We start from the raw sequence: 20,941 nt of genomic DNA on the forward strand, positions 1-20,941 counted from the left end.
TTTTATATTGTGATACCAATATTAGCATGCCATCTTGTGTACAAATGAGAAAGAAAAGGTTGCAGTTGAGTAGTGGTGTGTTTGTGTGCCAACTTGACAAGGGATCGGTTGTGCTGGCTAGTTGTGTTTGTTTTCCAATATGGATACTAGCTGGAGTCATCCAAGAAGAGGGGATCTTAATTAAGAAATGCCTTCATAATACTGGACCATAGGTAAACCTGCAGGGCATTTCTTGGTGATTGATGTGGAAGGCCCAACTTAGTGTAGGGGGGGGGGCACCCCTTAGCAGGTGGTCCTGAATGTTACTTAAAAAGCAGGCTGATCAAGCCGTGAGGAGCAAACCAGTAAACAAAAAGCCAGTTAAATATTCCTGCAAGGCCTCTGCTTCAGTTCTTGTCTCCAGGTTCCTGCCTTGAGTTTCTGCTCCAGGGATGGACTGTGACACAGAAGTGCAAGCTGAAATAAACCCTTTCTTTGCCAGGTTGCTTTTGGTCTAGATGTTTCATCACACAATAGGAAACCTAAGAAACTCTGGTTCCCTGGTCAGTCTTGGTGCTGGAGGAGATGAGGGACATGTTTTGCACTTGCCACATTTACACTATTAAGCCAGAGGACATAGGTGACAATGGTGACCCCTATGCAAGCAGTTTTCTAGAATTCTGCATGAAGGAAACCAGAGCTTTTCCATATTCCTCAGGTGACATGCTTCACTAGAGCCACCAGAGGGCACTGTGGACTCATGCTGAAAACATTCTGGGCAGGTTGGAAGATGTGGTCGATCTAGTTGAAGCTCATGATTATAGGGTATGTGTCTCAGTGCTTGGCTTCTAAGCATGGGGATCTGCTGGCCAGGTAGTCTCTCCTAACTGGTGAGTTCCAGGCCAATGAGAAGCCTGCCCCTCTAACATGGATAGAATTAGAGGAACCATTTTGGAGGTTGTCCTCTGGCCTCCAAATGTACACACACACACACACACACACACACACACACACACACACACACACACACACGTGCAGAGGGCATGGCTGCTTTCCATGAGGGCCACCTTTCTAACTAGCCTGTTCTAGTCTATACTTTAAGAACCTAAAATTCCCCCAAAGTCCAGAAGATTCCCGAGAGGAACTACTGAGTCACAGAAGCCAATATGTTCTAGAAATTCGTGGTAATATGGGGCTTTGCAGTGCTGGGCTTGCAAGGAGGCACACATTGACATATCACAGAGAAACACCAGAGATGAATAGTTGTGTCCAGTCGACATCTAATGGGTAGAGCCCAGTGTTGCTGCCCGTTGTCCTGCAATGCACAGGAAAGCCGGGGTCTCCACAGTCCTGAAAGAGCAAGAACAACTCCTGGGTTTGAGGTGTTTATTCAGAATGAGCTTGGGATGGCTCATGTGCAAGGAGGTTAAGGCAAGGGAAGCTGGGAATGGAAGAAAAGAAGAAGGAAGGTAGGATGCTGTGTCACCCCAGTCTTCAGGCAGAAACTCTCCCGGTTTCAGGCACACCAGTTTCCTAGGGAGGTGACTGAAGCAGTGTTTCCACTGAGTGGCAGTTCTCATCTCTAATGTACAGTGTGTGCCATTCAGAACCTCCTAGCTATACATGGGTCTGAGTCTGACATGAGAGACTCCATCTTCGGCATCACACACAAAGAGTGATCATACCCAAAATATTGACAGCAATGATTGGGAATCCCTGATGCTGATGGGAGAGGTTGCCCCTGAGTGGGAAAGGCCTCTGGCCTGTGGGGCAAGTGGGTCTGGTTTGGAAGCTTATGGAAGTCCTAACCATCCCTCAGGAGGAGCAGATGACCTGTGGGCCTCTCCTCATGGAAGGAACTGCTGGCTGGTAGGTTTACCCTCCTCAGTGAAACCCAAGGGTAGAGAAAGCCTCCTTCTTGCCCTCCATGCCCAAGGAGGAGATCTTGTGGCACATGGCAGGCACAGGTGGTTCCCCAAGATCCAAGTGGTTTAGAACAGGCCTGTGGGTTTGGAACTCCATGGCTATACCAAGGACACTGGCTCTGAAGCTCAGACATCCTTGAGTGATGAGGTACCAGGGCTACCTGAGCCCAAAGAGAAATACTAAGGCCAAAAGTTGGTACTGGTTGGGATCCTGGCAGCCAATGCCAGGATATGACTGTGGAGCAAAGGAGGTGAGACAGTGGCATCAGGCTCAGAAAACACCAGTGATGCTGAGACCCTGTCAGGCAGGACTTCATGGAGATGCTGGGAATCAGGGGCCACTGGGCAGCACTGGAACTCTGTGAGGCTGGAGGGCCCTCCTGAGGGAGGAAGTGATCAGGAAAAGTGTACCATGGCAGAAGATGAGATTTTCCAAGGCATGCCATCCCTCCAGTCATCCCAGGCAGTTGGTGCTACTGTCATGTCATTTCACTTTGTAAGGCAGATGGCATCCCCTCTCCCAAGACTGGCCTCCTGCTTCTGCCCCTAAACCACACAGCTGCAGCCATGGATGCAGTAAGGTGCATGTCAGGTCCATCTCAGCAGGTTTCCAGCTACAGATTGCTTCTTTTCTGCAGCATATTCCTTGAGTTCTCTCCATCACCAGCTTCGCTGTCCTGCTGACCCAGCCTTCTGCTGCTGTGGACATGGATGGGAGGTGATGAATGTTGCACTATGGATGCAGGACCATCCACCTGGAAGAAGTGAAACTTCCGGATGGATGTGATATGTAAACACCAGGCAGAAGACACCCAGCACCAGAGGAGAAGGAGACACTGGTTCAGTTGATCCAGTAGCCCCAGAGCTGATCCACACCTGAAAGTTCCCAGCAATGTAGGCAACTCCTGTTGTGGTCCCTCCCTGCCCACCATTCTCAAATTACATTCCCAGCATTTCTGGGCCTCCACAGGAGCACCTTGAGAAGGGTCATTCCCAGACTTCAGACACTTGATAGAAAGAAAGACAGGAAGAAGGCAGTGGGCTGGGACCCTTCACACCTGAGTGGTCCTGTGGCATGGTCTGTCAAGGCAGGGTGATCATTGTTGGGTGGCCCCAGGTCCTCTCTCTCCTGAGGCAGGGGCTTCTTTCTTTTGGTCCTTACTGGCTTCTCTGCAGAAGACAGACAGGCCCAGGATGACTATGTGATTTTAGATGGCGCTTCCTGCCTCCATGGTTTAAAAGCAACCTTGGTGGGCAGGTGGGCTTTGTTACCACCTTAGCCACATCACTACTAAGCAAACTGAACACCATGAAGTGAAGTGTTTCCCACGCCCCATAGCCTCTAGAGCTGGGACAGAACTGGGTGCACCAGTCTTTGTTTCTGCTTTACCCACAGCATGTAGGATGCAGGAAACAGGAGAGGTAGAGGGCAGAATGCAGGTACTGGCCAGAGCGTGTATGTGCAATACCTGTGAATCACTTCCAGCACCAAATGATATCAGCTTATGATGTTCCTAACATATCTCTGGCAGGGGAAGAGGTGTCATTTCCTCATTTTACAGAAGGGAAAGAAGAGATGAGAATAAGATGAGGCCAGAGAGTAGTAGAGCCAGGAACTGGCATGGTGGGATGCTAGAGAGCCAGGGTCTCTGTGATGTTCTGAGTCTGCTCAGTTACAGAGAGTAGGAAAGCCTAGAGAAGCTGTGCAGGACACCCAAGGCTACACAAGAGTGGATTGGTATCTACTCTTCTAAGCTTGATGGCTGTGGACTGACATCCACTCTTCTAAGTTCTGAGCCCCCAGCCCTACTGCAGCACCACAGTGCAGAAACTTACCTGGAAGTCCTCGCTTGTTGGAGAATGGCTTGTTTTCAGTAAGAGGCACTCGGGCCAATGTTGCCAGCTCTGAGATAAAGGTTTGCTCAGCTTCCTGATAGACAAATGGAAGAGGGTCAGCATGCCTCTCTGACCCTTGCCTCTGAGTTCCCCACCACTGAGTTCAAGCCTTACACTGTGGAGGAAGGCTGGTGACTACAATCCCATATCCCAGTGTGAAAGAAGACTTTCCAAGTAGCACCCCAAGAGGTCAGGACCGGGACAGAGGCATGGAGAAGGATGCTCCTCTAGACAGCTGGGTCCTCTCTCCTGTCTCATAGCCCTGTCCACAAACAAGGACACTTTGGGGGCTCAGCCATTGCTAAGCACCAGCTCTGCTCCACTCCAATGTACAGCTGCCAGAAGACCCAGAAGCCATGATTTCCTAGCCTCAGACTCCTTATCTGTAGTAAGGATCATAGCAGCCACCACCTTAGTTGCTCTGAGAGGGTGTTGAGAGCTCTCAAACCAACTACCATCTGCAGCAGACCCCTGGGAACAAAAGCGCACCATTAACAGGGTTCTTATGATTGCTGTCATTACTCCCACCCCTGGCCTGATGGACACGGAAAAGGCCAAATCACCATCACATGCCTTCATTCTGAAATTTTGATTTTTCTTTTAAATTGTATTTATTTTTCTGTTTGTAATAATGGAGTAGTAGTGTGTGTGCATGTGTGTCACAGTGCACACATGGAGGTCACAGGACAGCTGACTTCTGGAAGTCAGCTCTCTCCCTCCACCATGTGTTCTGGGGATGGAGTGCAGGTCCAGGCTTGAGCAGCAAGCTCTTTTTACCTGCTGAGCCATCCAGTCATGCTTTGATTTTGTTTTAAGGCTTCCTGCCATCCCCTGATATTTTTAAGGCAGATACTTTGGGGTACAGTCATACCTCATAATCCTCGAGGCTGGGACATTTCTGTGTGTGTGCTTAACTCTCCACTTTATACCCTGAGAACCGAGCCTCCCTGCATTCTCTACCTGCAGTGTGAGCCTTAGTTACTGTCAGCACTGTCCTAGAGGTAGAGATGGCAGCTCCAACACCCCGGAGCCTGTTGGTGGTGGTCTGTATACATTCCTTTATTACTTCCAAAGCTATGGGCAGATGCTCAGCTGTGCCCTGCATACACCAGGGCCATGTGGGAACTACTATCCCCAAGAGGCTCATGCTCCCTTCAGGAAGACACACTATGTTGGCCAATGGAACTCAGAGAGCCAAAGATGCCACAGACAGAGAGAGGTTCAGAGGTGAAGGTCTGGAGTGGAACACAGTTTTTTTTTTTTTTTTCCTGAGAAGCTGGCTGTAAGCTCGGGTATGGCCTCTTCCTTGTATACTATGCCACTGCCTCTAGTGACACATCTCCCAAACTACCTGCAGCTGGGTCTCAAGCTGGGCTTCAAGCTGGTTGAGCTCTTGAGCCTTCTGCTTTTGAGAGTTCAGGCGGCCCTGCTGGTGCTGTGTGAACTGATCCAGGAACTTCTTCTGCTGTGACAGCATCCTGGTGGCATGAAGGGATGGTCAACATTGTTGGAATCCTAGGCAAGTAGGTCCCTACAAAACCCTTCTAAAAGACATGCTACACCATGGACTTGTGAACCTTCATTGCACTTGTGCCCTGGAGTCTGGAGAAGAGCCGGGACATGTGTGACTTACTGCAGTCGTGTTTTCCCAACAGTCCAGCTCTGACCCCAAGGCTGCATATCCATAAAGCATGGGGAAGGCTAAGCAATCCTGCATGCACACTGAACTTAGGTTCCTAGGAAAGCTTGGGGACATCAGCAGGACAGAAGCAAAGTCAGGACATTGCTAGGTGGGGACTTAGAGATGCATGCTGGCATCTTCTCATGAGCAGACACTCTTACCTAAGGAGAGAGGTTCCCACGAAAGACCAGAGGTCTTCCAGGACCACCAAGGAAGCTCATTTCCTGGGGACAGTGTCTAAGAAAATTCTAATAAACCTTAATGTGGCAGCCTATTCATTCTAAGAAGCAGGCAAAGGGGTTAGGCAGAGGCCAGGTCCCTCACATCGAGAGCACTGTCTTCTCTCTTGGATGCAGACCCCTTCCCTCTCTCGCTCTTCTGTAGACCATGCCCTGGTCCTCTGTGCAAACAGTGACATCTATTCCTGGCCTGTACTCCATGACTGCTATCTTCCTCCTTTCCATTTTTGGGGGCAATTTTCAGAAAGGCTGACTAGATCTGAAGGTAGAAGTCACCTTTAGCATCAATAGGCAGCTGTCCTGAGGTATACAAGGCATAAGAACACCACCTTGCCTCTGATTCATGCTCTCTAGGCTGCTGGAATACCTTTCCTTGCTTCCTTGCATTTGGCCTGTAAATTTCTATTCATCCTATAAGACCAAATCATCCATCCATCTATGATCCATCTATCCATCATCCTTCCATTTATCCATCTCCACCTATCCATGATCCATATAGCCAGCCATGATCCATCAATCCATCATGACCCACTTATCCATCTATCCATGATCCATTTATCCATCCATCTCCATTCTGTCCATCAATCCATCTATATACACCCATCCACGATCCATCTAACCAGCCATGCTCCATCAACCCATCCCTGATCCTTCATCCATTTATCCATGATTCATCTGTTCATCCATCCACTCATGATCTATCTACCCATCCATTATCCATCTATTCATTCTTTTTTTTTCTTATTAAAGTACTTCTGGCCAGAAAGTTACTATGATCTAACATTGCCACATGTGTATATCATGCACTTTGATAATTTTGCTTGTTCACTACCACCTCTCATCCACCCCTTGTACTGATCCCTTTCCTTTCCCCTTCCAATTTCACATTTTCTTAAAAATCTAGATTCTGTCTAAAAGAGAAATGTGTGCTTGTCATTTTAAGTCTGGTTTATCTCATTTAACATAGTTATCACCTATAAATGACATGCCATTTTTTAATGGGTCAATGACACTTTATCATGTATATTTATCTCTATTCATCACATTTGCTTCACCTGTTTATTCACTGATGGACTTCTGGGCTGATTCATTACCATGTGCACTGTGGATAGTGCTGTAGTAAGTATACCCATACTTACTAGTACAGAGGTACTACATGTGAGTACCTCTGCTGTATGCTGACCGAGCTGGTCAGTTTATTGTCAGCTTGTCACTAACTCTATAGTCAGTCTGGGAAGAGGGAACTTCAACTGAGAAAATGCCCCCATCAGATTAGCCTGTAGGCAAGCTGGTGCTGGCATTTTCTTGATTAATGATGGGTGTGGGAGGATCCAGCCCCATCCAGGTGGTCCCACCCCTGGGCAAGTGGTTCTGAGTTGCATAAAAAAGCAAGCTGAGAAAGCCATGAAGAGTAAGCCAGTAAACATTCCTCCATGGCCTCATCAGTTCTTGCCTTGAGTTCCTTTCCTGACTTCTCTCCATGATGGACAGTGATGGGGACATAAGAAGCCAAACAAACCCTTTCCTCCTCAGGTTGCTTTTAGTCATGGTGTTTTATCACAGCAACAGAGACCCAGCTAGGATGCTGACTCTGGTTCCTTTGGGCCCAAACCCTAAATAAGCTGCCCTAACACCTCTTTGCTGGCCCCCAAAGCTCCTTGTTTCTATGCTGGGGACACAGCCTTGCTTTTGTCACCCTGATTCTTCTTATCCATGGAGTAACAAGGAGGAAACCCCTGGTTTGTCTGTTTGCTCTGTCATGATCTAGCTCTGGCTTCACAGAGCTCTTCTTCGGGATGGGTAGTGACACACGATGCCTGTTACTCAGCAGTTCCTAGCCTCTCAGATGTTCCCTCCCTGACTTTCAAGGAGGCTGAGTCTACCATGGACTCAAGGAGAGACCATGAGCATCCTCTGCCAGGCTGGCTCTCCTCTCTCATAAATCATGTGGAGTTGGACCCGGTGGCTACTGAGACCTGTCTTATTCTGTCTCAGAGCTAGGCCCTGGACTGCATTTCAATTGCAATCATATCTCCAGTAGCTGAAGCTCAGGTGCTGAAAATGTGAATCCCTGAGCTTTCCCTACAGTTTCGTGACTATGTCTGAGTTTTAAGGCACCATGGGTGGGAATGCAGGAATGGAACCTGTACATTTAATAGCAAAGCCAACTATACCTCTGCACCTGAAGTCTAAGAACTGCTGGGCCATGGCCTAATGACTTCAGGAAGGCTGGGGCAAGCCTGGACCTTGAAGCTTAGCAGTGGTTACCTGCTGATGGCTGCCAATGTCTAGGCAGCAGACTCTAAGTGGGGCGTGTGATTTGGTTCAGGGGGGCTATGGTTCTTGTTGACTCAGTCTACTAAGTCTGGAACCAACTCTGTTATGTGTGGGTGATCCCTCCCCGATGTGACTGCTGGCTTCTGCTGCTCTCAGTGGTAGATGCTCCGGCCAAACCCTGGCCTCCCTGCACTTGGAGTTCCATTTCCCAACACAACAGCATGTGTTTTATAGCCTACTCCCAAGACTCACTTCAACACAGACAAGAAGTGTCCCAGGCACAGCTTGTGGCCAGACAAAGAGCAGGTGTTCCCCGGGTCACTTCAGCCCTGCCCAGCAGCTCTTTGGTCCACCTGGAGTTAGTGGACATTTGTCATCAGGAAACTTGGGAGCCAAACTCCCCATGGCCCTGCAAAAAGAGTCCAGCTGAGTGAGTGGCCACTGATTCTAGCCCTGCAACACAGAGCAGCCAGCTAAGCTAACCCGATTCTGACCCACTGGTCTGCAAGACAGCAGGTGAATGAGGGCTGCGGAGCCTGTGGAAGTGGAGATGGGCATTGCCATGAAACACGCCTTTGTCCCCCTCTCCTGCACCCTACCTTCACTTCCCAGATTAACAACATATAATTAGGGCTGGGGAGATGGCTCACTCTGTAACTGAGAACTTGAGTTTGATCCTTAAAATCCACATTAAAAAATAAAAGTTGGCCTGGAAGTGGTGGAGTATGCCTTCATCCCAGCACTTGGGAGGTGGAGGCAGGGAGACCTCTGTGAGTTTGAGGCCTGTCTGCTTTACAGAGGGAGTTCCAGGATAGCCAGAGCTATGCAGAGAAACCTGTCTTGAAAAACAACAAACAAACAAATAAATAAAAATAAAAGTTGAGTATGATGGGCTTGCTTGAAATCCCAGTGCTGAGGAGGAGCAGATGCATCTCTCTGGCTCACTGGCCAGCTAGCCTAGCTTGCTTGGCATGTGCCAGGCCAGTGAGACACTGGTAAAAATCAAGGTAGATGGTGCCTGAGGAACAATAGTTGAGATTATCCCTGGATTGGCACACACACCTGCACTTACACACACACACACACACACACACACACACACACACACACACATCCCTACATAAACACACACATACAGACACACACACCCCTACATAAGCACACACACACACACCATCAGTTTCACACAAATTCTCACCTCGAGGCTGGCTTCTAGGGAGCCCAAGAAATGAAGAAGATTCAGAGCTGGCTGTGAGGCAGAAGACACCCACATCAACAGGCAAGCCATGCAGGATCTCAAGCCTACCATGTAGAGTGGAGTACACCCCCTGCAGGAACCCCACAGATAACCTTGAGTCCCACCTCTGCTGCACCGCCTGGTTAGCTCCACGGGTATCTGCTGCCTGGCTTTCTGGTGATGCTGTCTGGATCCCTGATAGTGGGTCACTGAATTCTTGCTTCTTCCACAGCTTGTAAGTGTTGATTCTCTCACCTGGACCCACAGACATAAAGCAATCAAGGTGTGCGTTTGGAAAGTGGATTCTTCTAGGCCTGGGGTGAAGCTGGGGGCCAGGGCAAGGGCATGACACACCTGCTCTCATAGAATGTCACAGGCACCAGCACTGGGAAGGGTAGTGCAAAAGCACACATGGCCCCCCCTCAAGCCCTCTGTCAGGAGTAAGGGGAAGTGACAAGCAAGCTTCCACAGTAAGAGGCTGCCACAGAAACTTTTCAGAGTCAGAGTCACACAGCGGCGAGAAAGGCTGGGTAAGCTGAGCTCAGGCTGTGTGGGTCTTGGGATGCCAGTGTAAGCACTTTTAGGAATAGGCATCTGGCCTTGATCTCACACCCACTGCCTGCAATTCTTTATTTGCAGAGTTAACCTATCCAGAAAAATTGTGACATTTCTTCTTCTTCTTCTTCTTCTTCTTCTTCTTCTTCTTCTTCTTCTTCTTCTTCTTATTATTATTATTATTATTATTATTATTATTATTATTATTTAAAGTAAAATGATGTGTTGCTCTGGGCTGCCTGGCTGTGAGTGCTGTCTGTTGCATAATTACTACAGTGCCACCTTTTTACCTAGGAATCCATGTTTGACCACAAATGACAGACAATCCTTCTGGATGTGTCCCTCTGTTAAATAACTTAACACTCAGGGAGTAGCTTCAGGGGGACATATGGATCTGCACTTTGCTGGTGGTGAGGTGCCCAGCAGTTGCTGACCTGGCTGGGCCTGAGCAGCCACCAAGAATGGAGGGGGTTCACCAGCAGAGCTGTGAACAGGTTTCCTGCTACCTGCTCCTTAGGGAAGCAGTCCCAGAGAGAGGGCTTGCCAGTCCATAAGGGAAGCCAATGTCAAATTCCCACAGAAAATTTGAGAGCAGAAGAATGGGCTGCCAGAGCTCAGAGGACAGGAGGAGGGCTGAGTCCAACCCTAACCCCACAGATGGTAAGCAGAGGCCTAGTGTGGGGAGATATCAGGCCCTGGTACTAAGTGCCCTGCAGGGAGGTGCAAGCATCTCCTGCTAAGCAAGCTCAAATCTCTTTGACAAACTGTGATGGGGAATCTGCAGCCACTGATAGATTCCTGAGTCACGCCAGATCTCAGCTGAATCCTCCTGAATGGGGGGAGGGTGGGGCAGGTGGCAGCTGAGCCCAGCTGAGAGCAGTGACAGCCATAGAGGGTACTCCAGGACCTTCTTCCTCTCCCTCTACCTGGGGCTCAATCCCAGGCCATCCAGATGGAAAGCAGTAAAGTGTGTGAGCTGTGGTGTTCGTGCCGCTCTACAGAACCTCGTGCAGGGAGGCAGGAAGTTAGGAAAAGCTGCAGGAGCTCTGGGTGTTATTCAGTGTTGCTGTGGGGAGGGCAGCTGGCATCTACTGCTTCACAGATGTGATGGTTGGTGATTAGCTTTAGGAGTCCTGCGTCTAATATTCTCTGGGTCTCGGGAGCTCTGGTGGACATCTCTTACTCATGTTTACCATATCTCTTTGGCTACCAGGAAGCTCAAAGATGGAACAACTTCCGTTTCTCAGTAGGCCCTACAAGCATTTGTCTCAGATACTTCCCAGAATCCACTTAGACTTATTGCATTGTAGTATTGTATACACATGATCTTTCAGCACCCTTTACAAAGACTTTTGAGTCAAAAGAGGAAACACACACACACACACACACACACACACACACACACACACACACACACACACACACACACGCTTGCAAACAAATTAGATTCTCCCAGGTGGGCCATACAGACTTTACTCCTGAAAAGCCATCACTGGCCCCTAGCTGGGGAGACACCTACCCTGCAGGGTCTTCAGGTGCTGCAGCACTTGCTCCTCATGGGCCTGCAAGAGCTTCCCGATACGCTGGTAATATGCCTGCACAAGGCGGCTGACACTGGTGCTGGTCACATACACACTCTCCACAACTGTCTCCACTAGCGTCCTCTGTGGTAAGAAGAAGAGACAGGGACACCTGAGAGGTCACTTGTGGAGCACCTGCCCTGCATTGTATTTCCCACTGTCTCCCAAACCCGGAGTGGCCAGGACTCAGGCAGGGTGAGCATGGCCAGTTTAAGCCAGTCATGATAACCTTACTTCCCTTGACAAGGATGATTAAGATGATGGCTTTGATCTAGTTCTGGCCAATAAGATGTGACATAAGCGAAGCCTGCTGGGGGGATTTCCTTCCTGAATATTAGCACCAAATCTTAATGGGTGAGAGATTCCATCACTTCCATTGCCCTGCCAGGCTGAACATATATCAGTGTTTGCTAGGCCACAGACACCATGGTCCTCTGCCTCAGTCAAACCTCTCTCGCCTCATGGATCACATGGGTAATCAAGGAGATACAGGATGGGCACTGGAGATGAGCCAAGACCTGGCTCCATGTTTATTTTTGCTGCTTGCTACCTACCATGCTTTCAGTGTGTCTTTTGTACAGTGAGAAGCCTGTTTCTCCATCTGAATGACGGGAAGGAGGATCCAGCCTGGGCTATGTGAAATCTAAGGAAGCAGGGTGGAGAAGCCACCTAGACGTTAGTTGTACCACACTCCCATGACCAATGTTACTATTTTGACCACTGTCATTTAGCCTTGGCAACAGAAACAGCAAGCCACTGCCAACATATCCAAGATGAGCTCTGTGGATCATGAGGCCTTCAGGGTCTGTCCACAAAGCCTCAGGGAAAGCCACACCTCTCCTCTGGGATCTGGTTTTGCTGTGCAGTGGGCAGTGGAGAGAGAAGCCAGCCAGGTGTGCCTCAGGCTGATACAGAACGAGAGTTGACAGGACACAGCTTAGGGTCTCTGTGTGTGGGCTGGGTGATTCTTGGCTGGCAAACTAGGCACATGCTGTAGGCTGGAAGCTCAAAGAGAGGCAGGGAAAATACCATTCTTCCTGCCCCTTGGTGTCAAAGGACAGGGCCTGGCTCTCACCTTGAAGTCTTCCTTGTCCCTGGTCCGGCCCTTGCTGGCCACATTCCTTGCATGAACCAGCAATGCCTGTCCAATGGCCCGCTCTGAGTGCAACTGTAGCAGCTGCCCTGCCTCCCTTGCCTCTGCAAGCAGCTGCTGCTGGAGTCGCAGGCCCGTCTGCTGTGCCTCATCTTCCAGTCTGGCTGCCTCTTCCAGTATCCGTGCCTCCTATAAGGACAGATATGCTACCCATTAGTCAGAATGGCTGTGCCTTGTGCTGGCCTGAAGGCTGGGGAAAGGAATGAGAGGGCGGGTGGGCAGATTCTAGATTTGAAAAACACTAATCCTGAGGATGAGCTTAGTTGTCTGTTCATAGTTCCCTCCCTCATCCAAAGACATTTATTGAGCACCAGCTGTGTGCTCACTGTGATCCACAGACCCTCACAAAATGAGGGCCTCATTAATTCTTGAACACTGTGAAGCCTGATTACTAAGACTAACAAGGCCAGAGAAATTTAGTAACTTTCTAAAAGACAAACAGCAGAGCCAGGATGAGATCAGACTCAAACTATGGGGACATTATAGAAGCTGTGGCTGGGCATGGTGAGGCCAGGAACAGAGAGATTGGGGGGGTGAAGAATCAGGAACTTGGGGCTGCCTCTGCTTAGTGTAGAGAGATAGGGGAACTTGAAACTGGAGGTAGAGAAGTAACCTGTTTGCTCCCTTTAAGGCAGAGCTAGACACTGAGCCTCTCTGTCATTATCAGGATGGAAGCCATCAAAACTTCTGTGGCTTATGATATCCATAAAGGAGAGCTAGGACAGCTGGTAGGGATTTAGCTCTCCTGATTGTTTTTTTTTACTTCAGCTTGTTCAAATCTTCGCAGAGCAAGAAGGGCCTCTTCCCAGTGTTCATGTGCCATCTGCCCCATCCTTTCTGAAACTTCACTTAGATTCCTGGTGGAATTCTCTCCATGTCACCATATGTATGCTCCCTCAGAGTCACTTCTGCTCCCACCTTTATCAGCTGGACCATGTACCCTCAATTTAAATTCTAATCATAAGACTTCAGTGTTGAACAGCATAGACATGGGACATGGGTGATTAATGTAGAAGGATTGTGATCTTGGGTCCCCCTCCAGGGTACCTGAGGCCCTCCTCAAAGGAGGTGAGAATCTCAATACAATACACACATAAAGATGACTATTGTGAACACACAAGAGTAGATGTGGCTGTAAGCCAAGGAACAAAGTCTGGGGAGAAGCCTGCTCTGCCCTACCATGACCTCAGCCCTCAGGCCCCCATCCTGGGGGGCAATGAGGCCCTGTGAGTTAAGACCCAACCTGTACCTCTTGTCACACTGCTCTGCAAACTCCCGGGGTGTCAGGATCCTAATGTGACAAGCAGGACTAGAACTTGTGTCTAATGGAGCACTTCTGGGCAGTGTTTTGTGGGGATCACACTGTGTTCTCACCAGGGCTCTGAGCAGCTGCCACTGATGTTCCTCCAGGCATGGGGATGCTCCCTGCTCCAGAGCCAGTTGCTCACGCAGCTCCTGCAGGAGCCTCTTTTTCCCAGACAGCCTCATCTGAGCCAGGGCAGTGATGGTGGTACCTCGGAGGGCTAGTCTGCGCATAGCAGAACACAGCAGCAGCTGGTGGCCCTGCAGGATGCCTCGTGTAGACCTGTGGGAGAGAGCAAGGCTGGTCAGAGCTCTAGGATGCCCTGGGCCAGTGAGATACTGAGGGGTCACACCTATAGGAAGAATGGGAGTCAGCCATTCCACCATCCACCTGGTGACATCCAACCAGATCCTTCACAAGTTCAGAACTACATGCAGTGGCTATGCCCTGTTTCATTTCATATGTAAATCCTGAACACATTTAAAGCCGAAACAAGCGCTTGAGTTCTCATGCCAGTGAGGCAACACGACCCAAGGCCAGCCAAAGGGGCCAATGCTTTGTTTATAATGTACATCAGACACACCTGTCCACAAGAGCCACATGTCTGTGGCCATGAGACCCGCTACCATAGTCACCCACTTCCTGTACCGAACACTGCCAAAGCCACATACCTGCTCCTGTGCCATCCACAATAGCCATACTCCTGCAATCACACCAACCCATGCTGCTGTGACCACATCTACCACAGCCACACTCCTGCCTCTGTCCCCACATCTGCTGTGGCCACACACCTAATACCTACATAACTTGGGGAAAGATGGGTAACTAAAAAAAGAATATCTGTCATTTTTTCTCCCAGAAAACAAGGAAAAATATTTTCACCAAGCAGAAAAACCATGCAGCATGAACAGCAAAACTGTGGAAAGAGAACATACAGTTGATTGATAAATAAAGAGTGACTGCAAATGTGCACAAAGGACCTCTGTGATGACAGACATTTCCAACATCTGGACTGTATGCAGTTACAGAAGTAAAACTGCAAATTTACCATACATCTGGAAATATGTGATATATATATATATATATATATATATATATATATATATATATCAATCTTGTGATATATATATCTCACAAGAGCTATTCTGAAAAGTCCCTACCAAACAGAATGCTGTGAAACAGGTTTTATTAGCACCGCTTTTCAGAGAAGGAAACTGAACTCTTTATTATCAAGGGAAGGCAGGGAGCAGGCGATGCACCCACATTGCAGGTTGGCACGCTGAGGTTAGCCCAGAGCCTCACACAGACAGAGCCCATTCTTCAGGGCTCATACTCACTCTTCAGAGAGGCCAGTGAAGCGGCTCAGGACCTCATGGATGGTGCTCTCCTGGTGATCCCGCAGCTGCCTTTGCAGCACCGTGGACAGCGCACACTCCTCCAGCCACACCTGTGCTCAGAGGGACAGCAATGCATGAAGCAGCTGCAGTGGGTCCACCCCGTTTGTTTGTTTTACAAGTCTCTTTCTTTCCTGATCCTCTTAACATCTTTGCTTGTGTCCACAGTACTCCTAGGTAATTTCATATGATCAGAAGGAAGGCTTTCATCTCAACTGGCAAGACCATGCTGCAACAAGACCTCCGTCATTAACAGTCCCTTCTCAATCTCCTGAATTTTAACAGGCTGTCTCCACCAGTCTGGATACTTCAGAGCCTGTACTTAGGGTGCCACCAGATGGAGCACACGTCTTAACAGAGGCCTGCAGCTCAGCCTTCCATTCCCCCGTCTATGATTCTTTGCTTGTTCCAGCTTCCAAAGGCTGCTGTGCGCTCAGGCTCGCCAGCCCACCATTCCAACCTCTGCTCACACTGTCTACCATCCTCCCTCAACTCCAACACTGCTGCTTCTCTCCCAGTCCTTCCTGTTTCTGCAACCACAGCTCTGTACTGTCTCCTCTGCCCTCTGCTTCACTGCCTTTTACCTCATGACTTCCTGGGTGAACTTGCAGGTATGTTCACATCCTGGTCCTACCTGTGACTGTTGGGGAAGCTTGGTGGCCATGACTTTGTTTTCTTGGGGCACTGGGTGTCACCCCAGGGCCTGAGCATGCTCTGCATGCACTCTGGCACTGAGCACATCCCCAGATTTTTGAAGCAAATCTCTGTACTCTCTAAGAGGCCTTTGGGGATGCCCAGCATCTGAAAGCCCTCACCCTAAGTCTCAAATACACAGCATAGCAGAACCCAGGTGACACACCCGCCTGTCCTGTTCCAAGAGTTCACAAACGAGTTCCCACTGCCGTCTGCGAAATCGGTCCACCTGCCCCAGCTGTCTCGCTGCCTGCTCCTGGACCTGTTGCCGCAGGGCCTCACAGTCTGCCACAGGGAGACTGCTCACTTCTGGGAGAGTCTTCAGGAACAGTGTGTCCACAAACTTTTGAAAGGTTTCCATGGTGCCACAGTACAGTTCCTGAAATGAAACCACACAGGGGTCATGGGTCAGGTTCCACACCCCACGTCTAAGCCTCCAGACTTGAAACAGAGCACATGGGTCTAAGCAAGACAACAATAGGAACAAAACACACATACATAGCAGTTATCACAAGCAAACCATATGCATTCCAGAGTGGTTATAAGAAACGGACCTTAAGTAGTGGCGGCCGCTCTGCTCATGGTGTTATAAGCCATGCTTACACAAGATAAGCAAAGAGCTGCAATGATAAATAGTGTTGCTTAGTTTAAAAGGAACCAACGGAATGTTTTAGAATCCAAAAGTTCTAAGAGTTCAATGTACCATTTTAATGTACCATCATCTAGAAGCAGGTGAAGAGAGAATCAGTGCATTGGAAGGTAAAGCAGAAGAAACCCGGAACAAAGCAAGGCGGCTACAAGATGGGCACTGTGGAGAAGATGAAGGCACTAGAAAGACCAGGAGGTCCAACAGGGGTCACTGTTGTCCCCAAGGAAGGGACACAAGAGTTAGGGTAGAAGGGATATTTGGGGAAATAACCCAATTTCCCAAAAACTAATAAAAGAAATTCACAGACAAGGGCACTGGGGCAGCAGAACTGATGACACCGGTTCAATCCTGGACAGCACAGGTCAGGACGGCTGTGCTTCTTGTCTTGGCATTCTTTCTAACTCTTGAATGTGGAATGCCAAGTCCTGGTCCACTCAGGGACACTTCCTTCAGACTGACAACTGTCTCTGAGTTCACCATCACCCTGAACCTCCCTGGGCCACCCATTCTCCTCTCTGTGCTAATGACTAAGGGTTTGGTGATGGAGTCAATATGAGTTGGGACGTTCCCAGTTCCAGCTGCTGTCCCCAGGTCTCCCAGGTATTGAGTTGTCATAGTACCACTGTGAAGGAAGACTGATGCCCTATTACACAGATGGAAATACAGGGCTAGAAGGACCAGGTAGTTGAGCCGAGCCTGACCCTGAGCTGGGCACCTGAGCCACCTCTTCCAACAGTTCTGCCTAGCCCTGAGGTGTGTTATATCCTTCCTTCCCAGCAGTTTTCTTTACCCTTTTCCCATCCCTCAGTCTGGGTTTGGCCCTTCTCATCAGCATGCCCCAGGGACCCTACACCTGGGTGTCTTCATGCAGTTCTTCCTTTCTCCTCAAAGCCAGCTGTGAGGAAAAAAGGGCAGCTCTAACTTGCCAGTGCACAAATTCAAACCTCCCAGTTTCCAACATGGATTTGAAGAACTCATGACAGAGATGTGGTTGTTCTGTGGATCCTTCAGGCATCAATTAGAATTCCACCTGACCCTGCTTCTAGTGTCCCAGCCCAGAGGATAGGAGGATCAAGAGGTTCTCTCACACATGCAGAGCAGAGGTTTGCTCTGCTGTCTGGCTAAGCCACTGTAATTTTCACTGTCAACTTGACAACCTTGGAATTACCTGGGAGATACACTTACCAGTGAGTCTGTGAGGACATTTCTAGATATGCTTAACCAAAGAGGGGGATCATTCACCCTGAACACGAGCAGTCCCATTCCTTGGACAGAGATCCCAGATTGAATAAAAGGAGGCAAGCTGAGCATCAGCATGTGTGTTTCTCCGAGTCTTGACTGAAGATGCAATGTGGCCAGCTGCCTTATGCTTCTGATGTTGTGTCTCCCCCACCATAATGGACTGAGCCAGAATGAACCCTCTCTTCACTTATTTTTCTCTGGTGTTTTGCCACAGCAACAAGAACAGTAACACAATCACATACTTGACAGAGTGCAGCCATGGCCTCAGTGATCCTGATGTCCTCCTCCTCCTCCTGGTCACTCCACGTCAGTCGCTGTCTTTCCAGGACCTCATGAAAAGCCTGTAGTTAAAACAGGAACTGAATTGAGTAGAAAATTGCACTCTTTGGTTTTTCTGCAAAATTCCCCCCAGACATCTCTAATGGGAGTAATGTTCACCTCAATATAATTGTGATAAAACTGAGGCATGGAGCTGTCACATGACTCCAGTGGCTTGCAAACTGAGCCTGAGGCCAGGACTTCAAATACAACTCCCAGGAAGCCCGTCTGGGCTTCTGTTATAGTGACATGAGGAGTGTCCACCAGGCCACCCCTATTATCTCTCCTATGCCCTGTCACCAGACAACACTTCCTTTGATAGTGACCTACCATATCCAGTGGGCCTGCTTATCAAGAATAAATCATGTCTTGCCATCCAGAAGTTGGACCCTGTCTCCAGGGAGCCAACAGAACAAGCTGGGCATGGAGCAGGCCAGCAGGTTATCAGAGGTTTCTTCATAGCCAGAGGGTGGAGCAGGACACAAGGACAGAGAGTGGCTTTTCATGGTAAGGGGTAGGTACAGGGGCCATCCTATCAGAAGAAATGCCTAGATAGTCTATCAAAATGAAAGTTTTTAGGGGGGACATGGGAGCCAAGGTCATCCACGCTTGAGCAACAGCTGCCATACTGGATGCTGTAGAGTCCTCTGTCTGCCTATGGGATGGTGTGGAGTGGGGGTGAGATGACATTGGAGGGCAGGGGCTAGAAATGGGGGTACTGAAGGTGGGCAGGAGCTTGGTGTCCACTCATTTCCCCCATTCATCAATTTGTGTGTTTATTCATTCCTTCATTCACCCATGCATTCATTCACCCTTCCCCCATTATCTCTGTCCCCCGGACACCAGCCACATTTGCCTGGTATAAACTTGATCTTGGGACACAGATGCCTGTCATCTTCCCATGTTTGGGGCTCACACTGAGCAGAGAGTTATCTAAGGGTGACATAGAGCTGAGTCCTATCTTCATCTAACTGTGGTCAATCTTCTCACACAGAGTAAATCCCATCCCTTTAGGGCACATCCCTGACCCCTGGGCATGGCCCTAGCTAGAGCTCATGTGGTGCGGAAAGTGTAACAGGTCCAAGTCTGCCTGCGCTGTGTGGGCGGGTCCTTGCCTTCACTTACTTTACCAGTGATGCTCCCCACTGCACTACCCCCATGGTCCTGTGCCTGTACTGTGGGCCCAGCCTGCCCCACTGGTTCCCACCTGTTCCTTTCCTCTCCAGAAAGTTGACTCGGGCCCCCTGTCCTCTTCCTACTGAGACCCAGGGTGATTTCTATTAGGTCACCTCCCTGGTCCTGACCATTTGCCCAGCCAGAGCTGAGGGCTGCTTTACTCCCATGATTGAGGACAGTTCTGAGAAAGGCTTGGGTCTTACACACTATGTGTGCCATGAGCCATTATTTGGGTGTGCTCTCTCAGCATCCCAGCTTGAGATATGCAGCACTGGCACATGAAAGAGGAATCAGGAACACAGAGGCTGAGGGGGCTTGTCTATGGTCACGTGTCCAGTACAGGGGGGCCTGAGTTGAAGTCTGGTCTAATGGAACAGGTTCAACTTGCAAGGGCAAAGTACTGGTGATAGAGTATGAGAAGAGTCACCTTGAGGAACTCCCCTGGGTCTGAGGTCAGCTGGGAATCAGTCAGGAAACTTTTCTGCTCTTCTTCTTGGATTTGTGTGAGCTCTGATATCACCTCTGCCAGATGAGCCAGAGATGCCTGGACCAGGTCTTTGCCCCGCTGTATGAATTCTGGTATTGGAAAGAACCACAGAATAGGAGGTGACTCTCTAGCAGGGCCATGTTGACCTGATTCTGTGACCTACCAGGCAGTTCCTTCTCTGCAAGTCACAGACCTGTTTTCTTGTACAGGTCTCACTGAGGGTGACCCCCAAGGATCTTGCACTCACCTAGTCTACTTCCAGCTGGCCCTGTGGGTAGGAACAGACATGGAGAGCCTATGTAGCTTTCCTCCATCCATGCTGACCTGATTCACCCTCATTAGATAGCCCTTCAGCTGGGCTTGGCTGGGGCTGCATGTGGTTAGAACAGATCATCTGTAGGCATTTATATGTCCATCCTGGTTGACACCCTCTCCCATCCTCTGCTCCTTTGAATTCTAGATGGTCCTGCCTTGAAACTATGGTCTGGTCAGCCTGAGTCACTGAGAATAGACAATGGCTCTGATCTCACACAGACTCTGATCACTCTGCTCTACAGGGAGGGAGGCTGGGCAGCAGCAGCCCATCCCCGGGACCAGAAGGGAAGGCAGTCCTGACTTAGTGTCAGGGATATACTATTCCAGGTCTCCAACTCAGGTTCACTAGCTCACCCCTGCCAAAGCACTCTGCCTCCTCCCAGAAGGCTTTGTGCTGCTGGGTCAGAAGTTCCTCCTTCTGTCTCCCAGACAGTTGTCCCTGGATAGTCAGCCGCTCCAGGCCATGGGAGATGGCAGTTAGTCGGCACTTGGTCTCCTCCTGGATCTGGGTCCTCAGGAACTCTACCATTTTTGCCATGTGGGCTCGACCCATTGTTCTCTCCAGGGCATCCTATAGGGAGACATGTGACAGTGGCTGGTCATCAGGGTTCTGCCTTTGTGGAGGAGGTAGTGGGCTCCAATTCCACACTCCACTCCAAACACAGTGAACTCCCTCTCTCTCCATATGCATCTTAGGCAGGGATGGAAGCCTCTCCATGCCTTCAGAGTTTGGAATAAGCCACTGGACACTTAGAACTAATATGCCTGCTTCTCTAGGGGCTACTTCAGAGCCCAGTTCTCTCCTGGTCCCAAACCCTTCAACTATTGTCCTCTAGCCAAGC

General features: G+C 49.4%; 1 protein-coding gene across 12 annotated transcripts in view; it reads right to left on the reverse strand.

Moving 5' to 3' along the window:
* Positions 1 to 1,350: 1,350 nt before the first annotated feature.
* Positions 1,351 to 20,941, reverse strand: part of Evc (EvC ciliary complex subunit 1) — a 40,835-nt gene continuing 21,244 nt past the window's right edge. For 2 of the 12 annotated variants that reach the window (XM_035453426.1, XM_035453424.1), the window contains exons 9-22: positions 20,454 to 20,670; positions 20,032 to 20,052; positions 19,725 to 19,873; positions 18,046 to 18,144; positions 16,079 to 16,291; positions 15,163 to 15,272; positions 13,897 to 14,107; positions 12,445 to 12,651; positions 11,309 to 11,453; positions 9,360 to 9,489; positions 5,152 to 5,278; positions 3,741 to 3,834; positions 2,963 to 3,074; positions 2,381 to 2,780 (exon numbers count right to left, since the gene is read on the reverse strand). In XM_035453426.1, the coding sequence (XP_035309317.1) occupies positions 2,519 to 2,780; positions 2,963 to 3,074; positions 3,741 to 3,834; positions 5,152 to 5,278; positions 9,360 to 9,489; positions 11,309 to 11,453; positions 12,445 to 12,651; positions 13,897 to 14,107; positions 15,163 to 15,272; positions 16,079 to 16,291; positions 18,046 to 18,144; positions 19,725 to 19,873; positions 20,032 to 20,052; positions 20,454 to 20,670 (2,097 nt within the window). In that variant the 3' untranslated portion in view covers positions 2,381 to 2,518. Of the gene's footprint in view, positions 2,781 to 2,962; positions 3,075 to 3,740; positions 3,835 to 5,151; positions 5,279 to 9,359; positions 9,490 to 11,308; positions 11,454 to 11,923; positions 12,013 to 12,444; positions 12,652 to 13,896; positions 14,108 to 15,162; positions 15,273 to 16,078; positions 16,292 to 18,045; positions 18,145 to 19,724; positions 19,874 to 20,031; positions 20,053 to 20,453; positions 20,671 to 20,941 lie in introns of those variants that run through there. The other 10 variants (XM_027387062.2, XM_027387061.2, XM_027387068.2 and 7 more) reach the window with 10 other exon arrangements.

Source organism: Cricetulus griseus (assembly GCF_003668045.3).
Source record: "Cricetulus griseus strain 17A/GY chromosome 1 unlocalized genomic scaffold, alternate assembly CriGri-PICRH-1.0 chr1_1, whole genome shotgun sequence".
In the NCBI taxonomy this organism is placed as follows: Eukaryota; Metazoa; Chordata; class Mammalia; order Rodentia; family Cricetidae; genus Cricetulus; species Cricetulus griseus.